We start from the raw sequence: 16299 nt of genomic DNA on the forward strand, positions 1-16299 counted from the left end.
TTAAGGCATATGCCTATTGACACGCCCTTATATTATGCATGATCTAAGAGTGGGGGGGCGCTTCGGTCATGTTAAATTTGTGATTGTACATATATTTTTGTAAACAAAGTCACTTTCCTGATGTTATTGGGATTATAAATACAGTTTAACATGGTCAAAATGTTGCTCTGGCCCTTGAATGCTGAAAATTGCGAAAAGTATCATATTTTCACTCAGTCCGAGCTTGTTTGGAGCCCTGTTTTATAACTTTGGAGTGACTAGCGATAAAAGGCAATTACACTTTTTAGGATGTTGACCAATGATTCCAAAAATAAAGAATATCAAAAATATTTTTTCTTATAAGGGTGCACTACACTAAATCCTTCCGCATTTGGTGTAACCTTCAAAGTGCCGGCAAAAAATAGCACCTATGCGAAATATATCAAGCGCCCCGAGGGAACCAAATTTGAGTGACTCTTAGAAAAAAAAAAAAAAAAGATAGAATAGGAGCTCAACATTACATATCTGTTCAGAAAATTTTCTGAATCGAATGTGCATGGGTAATAGGCCCTCGGAACAATATCATGCCCGGAACTGGTAAGGAGGCGGCGTGTCGGCTGAAATTCGGGATGGCGCTGTTCAGGAGTTCGTGATCTCTCAAGTTTGTCTTAACTTGTCCCAAAAAATTAAATTTAAATAAAAGTTTAATCTTTATTTAAGACATTGGTTTGATCAAAATATTAAAAATGTTGTTACATGGGGTAGAAAAACAAACTTACTTTCTTGTATTTTCCCGTGTATTTCAATGGGACAATTATTTAGTGGTGTGTGCCCATACAGCAATTCAATAGCGGTTGTCGGGCTGTTTTTATCACTATAATTGACCCATGACACCATTGCATCAAGCAAGCCATACTCTGTCTATTTTTTTCTGTCTTTCCATGGGCTAATTAGCAATAGTCATCAGTGGAGAAGGTTCCAATAGTCATGCTCTGCTGACAATAAAGAATCGGTGCTGTCTACATACTCCTGGGACTGAGTTCTCTATACTGTGCATTAGTGATCAGCCTGTGGCTTGTTGGGAGCTAGGTATACTTAACAAATATTGTTTTCAAAATAAATAAAAAAAGTCTACCTTAAATGAACCTCTGAGTTAGTAGGCATGTTGGGATATTAAATTTGCATGTACCAAGTCTTTCCAATATCAAATTTTAGTCATAAAAGTTATAGTTTAAAAGTTTTTACTTGTTTATTTTTTTCTAAATTGTATACAATTTTCAACCTGTTGTTTGCAGTGACTCCATCCAGGTAAAAATGAATAAAGATATTGCAGTGAATTGAATTGATTGAGCTTATTACGGTGTTGTTGCAGCATAATTTCATAGATCTGACATTAAACAACAAGAATATCTTAACCTCATATTCATACCACCATGTTTACACTCAAGGAAATGAATGCCACTAACAAGATATTTTGAGCACTCTACTATTCACATAGGTCAAAGAGGAATCTGCGTTTTGCCACACAAAATATATCCGCATATCAAAGAAATCAACCTTGTCCAGGTTTCATCTTGGATTTCTCATGCCTTACCACACCAAAATTTAATATTCTTGAAATGAAAATAGCATATCCAAGAAAATCTGCACATAACCGATAATTCCATCAATATTACTCCCAGTTAACATGTCATATTCCACAATTGCAGATTCTAACGATTCCTAACTATACATTGATAAACCATATTTATTAGACAAGTCTAGTAACACTGTTGGTGTGAAACACTTCCATTATATGACCTAGTAATCGCTATTTGGTTTTTTCAGAGTCATAACCAGAGTAGGTTGGGGGAGCCTGAGCTTCCTCAGTCAGGACCCAAGTCCTTGAGCTCCCCCACTAAAATAAACAAACACTTCTACAGGTGCTATTAGCCACTTGCACGGTTCCGCCATTATGCACTATGTGCGGGGAGAGCCTCGAACTGGCAGCATACATGAATGGGAATTGAACCAGTCATATAACATTCTGTGTAAGGTTACGTAATTCTTCCTTTCATGTATGCTGCCAGTTCGAGGCTCTCCCGCATATAGTGCATAATATGAACTGCAAGTGGCGTAATGGCCACTGTCCACAAGTTTGTCCCTTACTGCTCCTGTGATTACATAACCTAGTTACACCACTGGTTCCCTTCACAACTTTACAAAACATTACACTACAGTTGTGTAGTTAACAAAGTCACACTGACCTTTACTCTCTTCATCCCCCAGACTCAAAAGATAAATACTTAAGCACAGTCAAAATACTCATTTGGTCAACAGAGCCGACCACATTGTTTTTCTATGCCTAACCCTTTCTGTTTGTATTGAGAATAAAAAACATCAATATATACAAGAAATTCAATATTTTGACCATTAATTGAAATTAATTGAAATTATCATCAATATAAATCTGTTCCAGTGAACTCAAATACTAGTATTCCTGGTCTAGCAATTCCTGAAATAACCTTTTGTTTATATGCAGGATATTTCTTGATCGCCCAGTTGTTTATGTTCAATTTGATATGCTGGGTGCAAAGTACTAAATTGTTATTTAAGAAAAGTCCAGTTACGCCTCTTCATGCTCAGTGAGACGATGTCAAATTTACACATTTGTTGTTTCAAGAGCTGCTGCCTGCTTCAAACAAACCACTTATTAAAGGTCTGGGCAGGTCTCAAGAGGGGATGGTACAGCATACTAAAAAGGTTTGTGTCCCATCGCAGACTGACAAATAATATGACCAACTGGCTATGCTGGTACACCTTACAACGTGGCTGCATGCACAGGTGGGTTTGAGTTAATCTAAATGTTGACCAATAATCTACATTTTGTTTTCTTGGTTCTTGTCACTTTTCCTATAAAGTCGTCAAATTGTATATTCTGAGCTATACAGCACAAAATGTGCATAAAGATTTTATTCATATGTACCTCAAGTTGGTGCGACATGTTTCTTATTTTGTTAGTGGCAGTCAAACACCTTTTAAACTAATCATTAATCCTATTGTTGAAGAGGATAATAAACTTCTACCTATGTACAGAATTCTTAAATAGCTCTAGTCTTTGTTTGCTTTGGCTAAATCCTGTTCAAGTAGTGGGATTTAACTATTAACAATGAGAGGACATTCCTGAATCTCGTTGACTTGGGGATGATTTGAAATGACCGCCAATTATGACATTATGATATTATTACCAGCAATGTGGAGCACTGAAATATAAAGGTACCTTTTGCTGAAGGAGCAAAGTTCAACAAACGATAACTCCACTTCTGGATATCGTTTGAAGTCAAATGATATAATATTTTAAAGATTATGATATATATTTTCTAAACACAAAATAAAACAAAATTTACCGGAGGCCAACTTTACAAGCGTTACATGGTGGACAGTCACATATTAGTTCTTAATCAGAACCCATAGACAAAAAACACACAGACCCTTCACCAAAAGGCAAAGTCCCTGTGCTTTGTACGCTGAGAATTCTTGCATATGCATGAGGGCTCATCACTTGATCGTACATATCTAACAAATCACGCCAGTGTTGCATACCTTTGCAACCTTTACACGATAGCCTTTTGTGCGTCTTTGTGTAACTTAATGCGAAAGACCATAAAAATACACAGTATGTGTGTAGCAGTTTTGTTTCTCACACTTCATGTCAGAGCCCTTGTAACATGGCACAAGTGAACTGAGCGCCAGTGACTATGGTACAAATTCACTGATGGTAAAAGTCCAGTGACCACCTTTCCCGGTGACAAAAGCACAAGTACACTGATCATGAAATTCCAGTAACTGTTGCTTCACTGGCCTGTTGAGCACACTTCAGACAACTATACTTTGGACTCATCTGGGCACAGAATCTGAGCCACCACACAGTGGATACCGCTAATATGTGGAAATAAGCAAATAATGTGACTGGAAAAATACAAACTATTTATAGCAACAGACCTTTATGTTTGTCAGCCTACAAATATTTAAATTAATCTGTTGCCGGTAGCACTGGTAGCAAGCAATAATGGTATGTTCTTCTCAATTAAACAAACCACCCACCATCCAGACAGACTGATCAAGTCCCCTAATGCAACAGTGTTGCAAGATGTAAAATCCATAGAAATTGGAGAGAATGGGTCAAATGTCAGACGCAAAAATCAATTGATGTAATTCTTTGCATATTTTTCAAGTAGCTATTCACGTAACAGCAGAAAGGTAAATTTGAGCATCGTTACAGTATGTACTCTGGCTTGTAACACAATCATATTGTGTAAAGTAAATTTGTGGCAGACATTGCAATAAAAAAACCCATCATAACTACATCCGTAGACATTGACAAAGTCTACGGAGAACATCATTAGCAAATAACGTCTCTCATGCTTGCAAGGGGTTCTTTATTTGCTTGTTCTACATTCAAACAGACAAACCACTAGGTTTGTTTTGTCAGTGAAAATGTCAGCAACCCCTTTTCTTGTGTTCCCTTTCAATTAGTGATCAGAATACCAGCTAACGTAACATTTTCTTGCGAGCTGGGAATGGCATGCCTAGTGAAGTTACATCATAACAAATGCAATCAATTGTCATTTTCATGTTTGTCTTTTCGCTCATGTAAATTAGGCTTCATGTAAATACATGAATACGAATTGTCAGGGTGAAATTGTACCTTTCATGGGCAGCAGAACTTGATTTCTTTGAGGTGAATTGAATGGAGAGCAATGACCATATATCATAAAGATTCGCCTAATGGGCTCCTTTACCTAAGGGTATATTTCATGTACGAAACTTCTCTGAAAATCCCAACAAGAATTAAGGGTCTGTGCCCTTATTTGCTGGTGGGAATTATGGGAGGGCAGTTTTAGTCTGTGCCTAAAAATTCAGTAAATGTCAAGGGAACCCATATGCGCCATTAGGGGAATATTTACAGTATACATTAAGGAATGGTCATATAAAAAGTAATAACAACTATGCTATGGATGCAAGGATGTCATAGTAGGATTGGTGGTCAAGTTGATGATGATGATGAGTCAATTGTTACAACTGTCTCTTTTGACCTGATTGGACCAGATTGTATCACATTATTATATTTACTTACCTTCTTCATCAAGAAGAATATTATCTGGTTTAATATCTCTGCAAAAAGAAACAGAAAAAAACCATAATCAATCATAGCAAACATAAAATATGTTTAAAAGAATATCGAAATGGGGGTGGAACTGCATTCACAACAATCATTCTCACCATTACAGCCAAGAACAATCTTTTTGCAGTGAGCATGTTTGTCAATCTATACTCTTCCTGGCAGGTCATTTATTAGTTCTCACATGTTGCTAAAAGCATTACAAATTAAGAGATACAGCATACTTGTTTCGAACATTTTGATTTTATCAATATCCAAATCAGCTTGCATGACCAATTCACTTATATATGGCGTTTTGTACAGTATAAACAATGAATCCCAAATTAAATACTTGATTCCAAATAACATCAATATTTCTATATAATGTGGCACAATAGTTCCACAACAACTTATATTTGGGACACCCTGTACTTATATTAAAATTATTATTTTTATCCTAAGAGCATTAAACAATCCAAATGAAGCTGTAGTTCTAAAATATACAAGTCACATAATAAAGTAAAAGATGACTTCCTGATGGGCCTTGACATTTGACGGTATCACCACTATGAATAAAACATCACACACACCATCAAATATTTCTTTAAAAAAACAGAGCAGATGGTTCAGAAGTATGGATTACTTCATAACCATTATTTTGGTTTGCTGCAGAGTTAAAATGGATTGTTCTACATGGGCACAGCATTGGAAGTACACTAGAAATGTTAAAAATAAACTTTTCCCCTTGATAGAATAGAAAAGAAAGAACAACAATCTTAATTTGATGCTATTACATCTCTCAGATAACAGTTGCCGTCACAAATCCACAAAGCCTCACCAAAATTACACACAGGATTACTTCAATACTCTACTCTAAACACATGTCAGTAACCAAGCAGTTGTCCAACTGACACAACATCAAAATGCACTGGCACGGAACAGCTTCCTGGACCACATTCACAGGCGAATAATTGGCACCCAGCAAAAGAAATCTGTGAGAATATTTAAACAGGTTATTATTTCCAAAGAGTAATTGGAATAGTGTGGAATGGGCTGCTTCTGCTTTTCACACACTTTCTGCAAGAAACAGGTCTTGTTCTACACTATTCCACTTACTCACAGATTTCTTGTGTTGGGTGCCAATTATTGGGCTGTGAATGTGGTCCAGGAAGCTGTTCCATGTCAGTGCATTTTGCTGTTGTGTCAGTTGGACAACTGTTTGGTTACTGACCAGTGTTTAGAGTAGAGTATTGAAGTAATCCTGTGTGCAATTTTGGTTCATGTTTATGTACAGGATTTTAAGACATGACCTGAAAAATTGTAAGTTTCTTTTTCAGCCCAGTTTATATATTTACCAAATCAAGAATCATGTTCCTGTGAAGAAAACAGTGTTTGGCATGTGCAATGCATGGTTGCCAAATTCAGTACATGTGAACAAGTGAGTCCAAAGTCCACTCTATATGCAATAAATGCAGCTAATGACAACCACTCTGCATCCATCTCTCAGTTAAACATTGTCACAGATTCCAAGTCTAATTGTTCAGAAGGACATTTGAAGTACAAGTAGGGAAAATGGTTTGCATGAAGCACACACATTAGAGGATATCGTAGTCGATACTACTAAAAAAATTGGACCTGCTTGTCGTCTATCACACAGAAGAGGATATTAAAAATAAAAATCCATATCATTCATTCTCATTCTTAGTTAAATATTATAGAAATAAAATTAATTTATTTAAGAAAAAACAAGTTACCATCATGAAACTCCCCTTATTCTAAAATGAATAAAACTTGTCTACAAATTCAATTGTGCGTACTGTGTAACATATTACGCACTACGCTTACAACGTGCAATGATGCAGACACCACAGTCTACCATTTGGCAGGAACCAATGAAATTCGGCGCTTACAAGCTCAACAACAGACGCTGACTAAAAATATACCTTGTCTGCCACATGATCTACAAGAAAATGTGCCACTGCTGATATCATCCAGGAAAAAACATCACCTGGACTGAGACATTGTCTCTTGGATGATAGCTATGCTATTCCTGATCCCACTTCCTATTTTCACATTAATACAATAAGACAAAAGGAAACATGTCAAGCGTTTCCTTGGTGATACCTATCAATTTTCTATTACAGCTTATTGTGTTCACCTAAGTATGATAACTAGAAGGAAAAATGTCACCTAAATGTTGTTTTCCCAATGATAGCTATCTATTTTCTATCAAGAGTCCATGGTGCTCACGGAAGTATGATAAAACTTGAAGCAAAAATGTCACCTAGACGAAAGAAAAATGTTTCTGTGATCATAGTGGAGATGATCCAGTGAAGCTTATAACCCATGTTGATGAGACACATCTGATTGCTAGAGGGCCACATTATCTGCCTATAATTGCCATTTACTAAGGTGTGAAATGTTTAGATAACCCGTAGGCATTCACATAGAATAGGCGAGAGTGGAAGCTGAATACACAATTGTGTAAAATAACTATAGCTGGATGTCAAATGGAATGAAACGGTTCAAACTGTTTCAATTTCTTTGCAGTATGTGAGCCTGGGGGTAATGAGTGCATAAAAAAGATTCATGTCTGCCAACAAAGTATATTGCTGCTATGTGTACTATACTAGCACCAAAACCAATGTTTTGTTCATTTGATGACCCATATTGTTTTATATGTTAATTAATACCTTGTGGCAAGTCAGTGATTTGCATGAACATGTAAAATATAGAAACTACTGGAAATCAACATTTAGAGTGCAGACATTTTGCCTAAAGACTGCATGAATTGATAGATCAACAATTAGATCAATTTGATTATACCAATGCTCTATCTGAGCTCTATCTATTCAAATGAAGGAAATGACATGCTTTCTAAATTTCACTACCTCAAACATATCTTCCTCTTCAGACATGTTGTCTTCATGACAGAAAATCAAGCAAGTTCAAAAATTGGTATAACATCAAAATTATATGTCAAGCTTAATCAATGCAGGCAGGGTGTGTGTATGTCTAAATCAATTGTCAATATGCCAATAAAGTTTGGGTTCACAGTATCAAATCAATGTCCCTTTAAGGGTTCATTAAGTAGCTACTAAGTATGGTAGTTGGGATGTTCAAGTAACATGTTTCACTTAAAGTAGCTATTTTATTTTCTCCCTAATACACTTTCTGTTACACTCACATACTGATAGTGTGCATCTATTATTGAAAAGTGCTTTTGCCTGATTAGCTACATTCTCACACTCTATTTCACATTCATTGCATTGTGTACAGTTGTATCTTTTAAGTATCAAGATTTTTCACCAAAAATTCAACACATTCACCAATAATTTACAAACAATAGTCCAATACTAAATGTTGTGATAATTATGATATCAATGTTTTGATATGGTATCTATAATTCTCAAATTCATAAACAAATTACCCTTTTATAGCTACAACATTATTAACCCATTATATGCTGACAAGTTCTGCTTCAGCCTGCCTGGTGTCTTCTGAAGAGAGCAGCATGCAATTGCAGCATTTAAGCCAAAGTAAGCTGTATCTACTGAAGATAACAATCACTACAGTGTGCTATCTACTGGATAGTTACCACTACAACATACTTCTACTGAAGATAGCTACCACCTTACCTGCATGGCTATCTACTGAAGATAACTACCATCTTACCCAGCAATCTACTGAAGACAGCTAAAGGTATCAATCCACTTTATCATACCTATAATTGGATTCTTGTGATTTTATTGGATGGGAGCTCCATTTAGTGACTACATGTTTCTCATATCCTACACTCTGCATGTAAATATGCCCTATGTATTTGTTAATGGTGTACTAATTAAACAACTGTTAGCATTGGTATAAGCATCAAGCCACTGTAAGGCAGGGCCTATCATTCAGTTCAATGGAAGAGAAATTACAAATGATTGACACAAAATGGCAATTTAGTGTATATTTCCCTTACGTATCATAAATGTATCAGCCTTACCATGTACAGCGTACATGTACATTGTATGTGTTGCCTTACTAGAAATGATACATAATTATTCCACACAAACTGACATAAACATCCAATAGCTAGTGATATATTGAAGGTGTTTGATACTGCAGATATTGCCATATTGACCAACCTGAACAAATCTAGAAGCTTTTAGATATGCTAATTTCACACAAAATTTATCAATACAAATAAATCAAGTTGAGGTAAACACTGCCGAGGGTCACCATATTGTGCCATTCAGCTTTGGGAACTGAAGGAAATATGTGAAAACAACCTTGTAGTATGCATGGGTGATCACCACACATTTGCATGGAAGAATGGTTAGCATTTCCAGTTCCAATGCAAAATTTTGTGATTTTTGTACAAATTTGTATATTACAAGAGTTTCCGTCAACAGATTTTTATTGCCGTCGGCAAACATTTTCTAAATTTAGTTTTGCAAACATTATGAAAGAATATCATTCATTTTTGTACAATTCTGTGTGTTTATTACAAGAGTTTCCGTCAACAGATTTTTATCTACTGAAGATAGCTGAAACATAAACCTGCTATCTACTGAAGATAGCTGTAACATAAAAACCTGATATCTACTGAAACATAAACCTGCTATCTGCTGAAGATAGCTGTAACATTAACCTGCTATCTACTGACAATAGCTGTAACACAAACTTGAAGATAGCTGTAACTTTAACCTTCTTTTTACTGATGATAGCTTTAACATTAACCTGCTATCTATCGAAGATAGCTGTAACATTAACCTGCTATCTACTGACGACAGCTGTAACATAAACCTGAAGATAGCTGTAACTTTAACCTTCTTTTTACTGATGATAGCTTTAACATTAACCTGCTATCTACTGAAGATAGCTGTAACATTAATCTGCTATCTACCAAAGATAGCTCTTACATTAACCTGCTATCTACTGAAGATGTAAAATTAACCTGTTATCTACTGAAGATATCTGTAACATTAACCTGTTATCTACTGTTATCTACTGAAGATACCTGTAACATAAACCTGCTATCTATTGAAGATAGCTAACACTAACCTACTATCTACTGAAGATAGCTGTTACATTAACTTGCTATCTATCGAAGATAGCCATTAAATTAGGTTGTTTGATGTAATATGTCATTTTTAAGTTGATATCTTAAATCTTGTTTGCATCATTGCAAGGGGTAGACATGTGTATAATGGTATTAGAATATCAGAAAAGCAAATTTTCAAAAAAGTTTTAAACATGAAATGTAAGAAATAAGTCATATTATTTGGCTAATTTAAATTTAAAATAAATGTAAATAGCGCCCTCAATTTTCACACAAATGTATATAGTTTATTATAGAATAAAAATGACCACAAAAAAGCAGACAAAGATGAATAATTTGATACAGAAATGAACATTTATCTTAAAAAATTGTTTTATAATATATGTGTATTAGTGTGATAGCTGTTGGTATTGTCCAGGTCTAGAATTAAACATTATATAATATTTCTTTGTTAGAAAAATTGATAAATGATCACATCAAAAAAATGTGAATCTGCTATCTACTGAAGATAGCTGTTACATTAACCTGCTATCTAACAAAAATAGCGGTAACATTTACCTGCTATCTACTGAAGATAGCTGTAACATAAACCTGCTATCTACTGAAGATAGCTGTAACATAAACCTGCTATCTACTGAAGATAGCTGTGACATTAACCTGCTATCTACTGAAGATAGCTGTAACATTAACCTGGTATCTACCGAAAATAGCTGTAACATTAATCTGCTATCTACTGAAGATAGCTGTTACAGTACCCCCTCAATTACTGTTACATTTATCTGCTATCTTATGTACATAATTACCACTCCAACCTGGCATCAAATGTATTAACTTGGTGTACATTTAGTTCACCCTATTTCCCACAGTGCCTTGACAGCATCTCTCAGCTTGTATGGACAGGTTTCACAAAACCAACCAATATGTGGACAATTATTTTATCATGCATTTTGCTTATGGCTAGTCATTTTTGTTTTACTCCCCAGTGTTTATAGCAAGGCATGCCTAAAGTACAGAATAGGAAGCTTTGTTTAAAATCATTAAAGTTTCATTAACGTCATCCTTCAATCTGTTTTTAATGGCAGAGACCATGACAGATTAATTCCAAGTAATTATAGGTTTAGGTAAATGGCTACCTTAGAGAGGTATTATGCAAATGTATACAAAGATAATGCACCCAGTTTAACAATATTGTTTCCTTGTTTTTTTCTTACATAGTGGCTAAAAACACATTTGATAGTCTAAGTTTTGTGTATGTTGTAAATGTTAAAAAAACAACCAGTTTGGGTACTATTGGAAATGTTTTACATGTTACAGCAATTGTATTTACTTACATTCCTGGCATTTGTGTGTGGGTGTAGGGTACATGTGTATGTGGGGGTGGGGTGCATGAATTAGTGTCTTTGCCCCTTCATTGACACTGTTAACAGCTGTAATAAACCAAACCAAAATAGATGACATTTTTCATATTAAAAACATTGTAAAATATATCAATTGCATCAATCCTAAAATGTAGCTACAAATAGATTTCACTTTTCAACTTTCAACTTTCAATTATGAACTTGATCCTAATTTCAATTAGACAAATTCCAAAAAAGAATACTGCATTCGGTGTTTATCCATGTGAAGAGATATCAACAATACTAATGCTGAAAAACTTGGTTGACCATGAAATTCAAGATTATAAGCTAAGATAGCAAGAAAACTGTAAAAAAGGCGCTGAATTTGTTCAGCAATCTTGGGTTAATCACAGTCCAATCTGAATCAATTTGGAAGTAATTTGTCCCATTGCAATAACATATTACCTTGACTGGTTAATAAAGCATGAATACATGCAGCATGGGCAACAAATTTACACAAGCTTCATGCCAGCCATATTGCAAATATAAATTGGAGCCAATAATTTGACTGATAATATTGCATTCTACTATTATTACATCTAGGTAAACATGTACAGAGTGTTTCTCTCAGTTATGTTATTTATTTATAACTGTAGTTTGTATGTTTCCCAAAAGAAAATCGTTAAGAGCAATGTTAAGATTTGAGAAGCAAATACTGACAGATATAATCACAATTTCACTGTCCATTGAAACTGAAGCTTCACACAAGTAGCAAGATAAACAATGCCTCCATTGATGTGTATATAGGGTTTGTAAAAAGTTATGCATTTTTTAAAGATGTTAGAACTTGCCATTTGCCCACCCAATCCCACAATGTCTTACACCCTTGGGATGGGCAAGAGTAGGTTAACACATCAGGCACCACACCCATACCACCTATTAGGGTTAGAGTTAATGGGGTAGAGTTCTTGGACCCTGGTTATTAGCAATAAATGGTGTAATTTGTTGACACCTTGTTTGATACATGGGGGGGGGGCACACAGAGACAAAATCGATTGCATTAAAATTTCTCATAAAATAATTACATTGTATTTTTATAGTAGACAGATCGAAATGGTATAGGTATTGAACCAAAAATGTATTGCAAAATTTTTTCAGTGCAGTGCTAACATAAAATAAGAATATGTTCTTATTGAGACACAGCATAATAATAAGTCTGACAGTGTGCTCAAATTCACCACAGATTTGTGTGTATGTTTGATTCAACCGTTTTCCAATTATGTTTGGTAGTTCCCAAATGAATGACTTGTAAATTTTTTTACATGTGTGCCTGTAGGAAATATGTCAAGGAATTGACACACTTTCATATAAATTTGTAGCAAAAAGTGTTACGTTATCTTATTATGAATTTGAATAGCAGAAGTGGCGAGGATATCTTAGTATCACATTAATTCATTACAGTAATGATGCACAGAAATGCCTTTTGTCAAGATATAATAAATGTTTGCGTTTTAATTTGTCTGGGAATGATGCCTGAATGGTTTATTATATTATTTTTCAATTTTCCATTATTCACTACAGAAAGTACATAATAACATATCAGCGGCTCATTCACTGAAAGCATTCCAGGTATCTATGGAAACCAAATAGTTAAATCAAATTCCGTCACTTCTCTACAACTGCATACATATCAAATAGTGTATTTTTACAATTATCCGCGGTCAATTTGATATCAACAACCCATCTCACAAAAGAATATTGGTTGCCACAGTAGCATCACCATGACAACACTATCCTCTGAGCAAGAATGATAAATGGGTGGTTCCTAACTTGTTTATCCATTTTCAACGCTGTTTCTTATGATAGATACACACTACAGCAAAATAATTTACATTGTAGTACTATTTTCTCTTAATATCTTGTAATTATCATGACATGACAGTTCTGTACAAAGGAAAAGTTAGCAAGTAGATTGATTTCATGCTATGTCAACAATTGTATTAACCCTAACACGCCCGAGTACCACAAAATACTACTTGATAAATGTGCTGTTCGTGCGTGCATCTCATGTGGTGTGATGATGCAATCACCCTAAGTGATATATAGGCACGGTTTCGCTGGCCAGCGAAGCCCAAGACCCGTGGCAAAGTGTCGCCGATCCCGTGCTTGGCATGCGAGGGGTCTCGGGTTTGAATCCCACCCAGAGCAAACAACTTCTTTTTTTTTTCTTTTCTCTCTTTATTCCTTCCTTCTTTCCCTTCCTGTCGCCAAAAAGCCCCTGGCGGGTTAGGGTTAGGTTTGCCCACTGAGTAAAGCACAGGATCATTGGCCATCCAAAGTATAGAGCCAATAGTTACCCACCAATTGTATTAAGTTTGCACAGAGTAAAACAAAGAATCTGTGGCCAATGAGATATTGATATTTTGTAATTAAATCAGAACCCATTTCCACACCTATGTGCTACATTGGAAATAATAATGCAAAATAAATTTGAATTCTGAACTGAACTAAATGAACTGATAGAAATTATATAGTAACTCTGTCATATATGTATCATACAATACACTTGGTACTAAGGCATCCATTATTCAATTCTGTATAAGAAATTACATCCTTTGCCGACTTAACTAATTTACGAGCTTCCTCCTATATGAATTTCTTAAATTCCCAAGAAATTGAAACTGTGAAATAATATTCACTTGTAAGGACCAAAGACCCATTGGTGTAAACATAAAATGAAAAATGTAAAAATAGCCAATCTCTAGTTACAGCCAATAACAGATAAGAGGTACTTTATGGTTTGGACAATATCTTGTCCAGTAGACAAGCTGAAAGTTGTTAATACCATTCCCAAAATGCACCTTGGTCTTTAACAGTCTTGCATGTCCAAGCGAAAGTGGGCAACTTTAAGTGGTAATGATTTCATCCTACACATGCATCTGGAGGCAGCTGGTATCTTTTTCTGATATTGATGACATTGTTATTGTGGGTTAGCAATATTCCTCCTTCAGGAAAGTTTAACCCAACTCCTTTCTGATTTTTACCTAAGAAAGAAAGGGGGAAGAAAGAAGATGAAGATAAAAGTTGGTTTCTTCCCTTCCAGTTACCTCTGACTTCACAGGTGACTGACACAAGATAAGGGATAGCAAGCCATGTATGTGATCATTGCCTGGCCAATGATTTTGTGCCTATATGAAGTCTCAGAGGAAGGCAAAATTGGATCATGTGGGATGCATGGGGCCGGGGCTTGCAGTTGCTTTGTGATGCATTGGTTTGTAGGGTCTAGTAGCATTAGGGTTTGTTGCCCGGCCAAAGATTTTTCGCCTGTAAGTGGTCTTGGAGGATTGCACAATTGGATCGCATGGGATGAATGGGCTTGCAGTCGCTTCATGCTGTATTGTTTTGTAAGGTCTGTTAGCATTAGGGTTAATAAATGTTTATTAGTTAATTAAGCATGTGTAAACATTTAGCTGAACAGAGATGAACAACGATACTGCACCATACATATCAAATGAAATTAACGAAGATCCAAGTAAGTGTGTTGACATTGGCTTACTTAATATTTAACAATATATGTAAATCAACCACACGGTCACTCACTATGCACTACTTTGATTTAACAAACAAAGCAGGCATACACAAGAACCTTTTTAGCGTCATTGAATTAAGCAATTTGAATCTTTGTTATTTAGGAAGACCCAGACACAATAAATCAAGACCAAGTCAACTGTATGCTTAGAAAATGTTCAGCAATTATATTGTTCTTTAATAGCTCCCCAATATACCATACCAGGGTGGGGTCAGGCAAAGAAAATAAATTAAAGACCAAGTTAACTTTATTTGCTCAGAAAATATTTGGCACTTAGATTGTGATTATTCTCCACGAGCACCCCATCTGGACTTGGACTTAGACCTGGACCTAAACCTGGTTGGTTTGAGGCAAACAAGCAGTTTTTCCTATGGAAGCATGATAGATCTGCCAAGTGGTTAACCCATAACTCTGCTGTTCTGTTGTGTGGTTTTTAATTGTTCATACTAGCATAACAGCAGAGTTTAAATAATTTGTGCAAAGTTATCTTCAAACTTATTCCAATCATGTGTCATAATCGGGGCATTATAACAAAACAAAACACAACACAACTTTTGTAACCTGGCTCTAAACCACTACATCCAGAACTGCTCTCATTACGATATTACCATGCTTACTAAGGTAACCCTATCCTAACCCACAAGGCCAACTATCTCTTATGGCATTATGGGAAAGATGATTTTCTTGGCTATCATTTTTTATTGCTCATATTACAGTCTATCTCTAAGACTAAGTCTGCCAGCCAGGGACTTGAGTCTAGACAGCAGCTTGACATCTTCCTGCAGGAAACACGTACATTTTTTCATTGTCAAAGTCAATGTTCCTTTTATTTTCTGTAATGAAAATCACATTAGTAAAAACACAGTCTAAAATAAACTTGTGCAACTTGTTTTATGTTTGTTTCATACAAATCACAGAATGACATTGTACATTGAAAACCCTAAAAGTAAATTGCAAAATAAACATACAAGTATGCGTTAACAAAATTTAAAAATGTAGTATTGTGACAATCTACTGCTTAAGTTGCACCACAAACCCATCAAGTCCTAAAATTAGCCCAGACCAGACCATATAGCTTGAGATCAAAATGTAGATATTACCAAACTAGGTAACTCTTCAAAACACAAGTAGGTCTCAATATCTTGTGCATTTTCCTGTAATGTCTATTACTTGTACAATTTCTTTATTTAATCCTATCAATTTA

The 16299-nt window shown here is 35.4% G+C and overlaps 1 protein-coding gene across 1 annotated transcript in view; it reads right to left on the reverse strand.

The window, feature by feature from the left end:
• The window catches only part of LOC140151270 (serine/threonine-protein kinase 32A-like), a 248083-nt gene that overhangs the window by 35648 nt on the left and 196136 nt on the right, over nt 1–16299 (reverse strand). Inside the window, exon 7 of the mRNA XM_072173550.1 lies at nt 5096–5133. Coding sequence (XP_072029651.1) covers nt 5096–5133 — 38 coding nt within the window. The remainder of the gene's footprint in view (nt 1–5095; nt 5134–16299) is intronic.

This window comes from Amphiura filiformis, chromosome 1, assembly GCF_039555335.1.
Source record: "Amphiura filiformis chromosome 1, Afil_fr2py, whole genome shotgun sequence".
NCBI lineage: Eukaryota > Metazoa > Echinodermata > Ophiuroidea > Amphilepidida > Amphiuridae > Amphiura > Amphiura filiformis.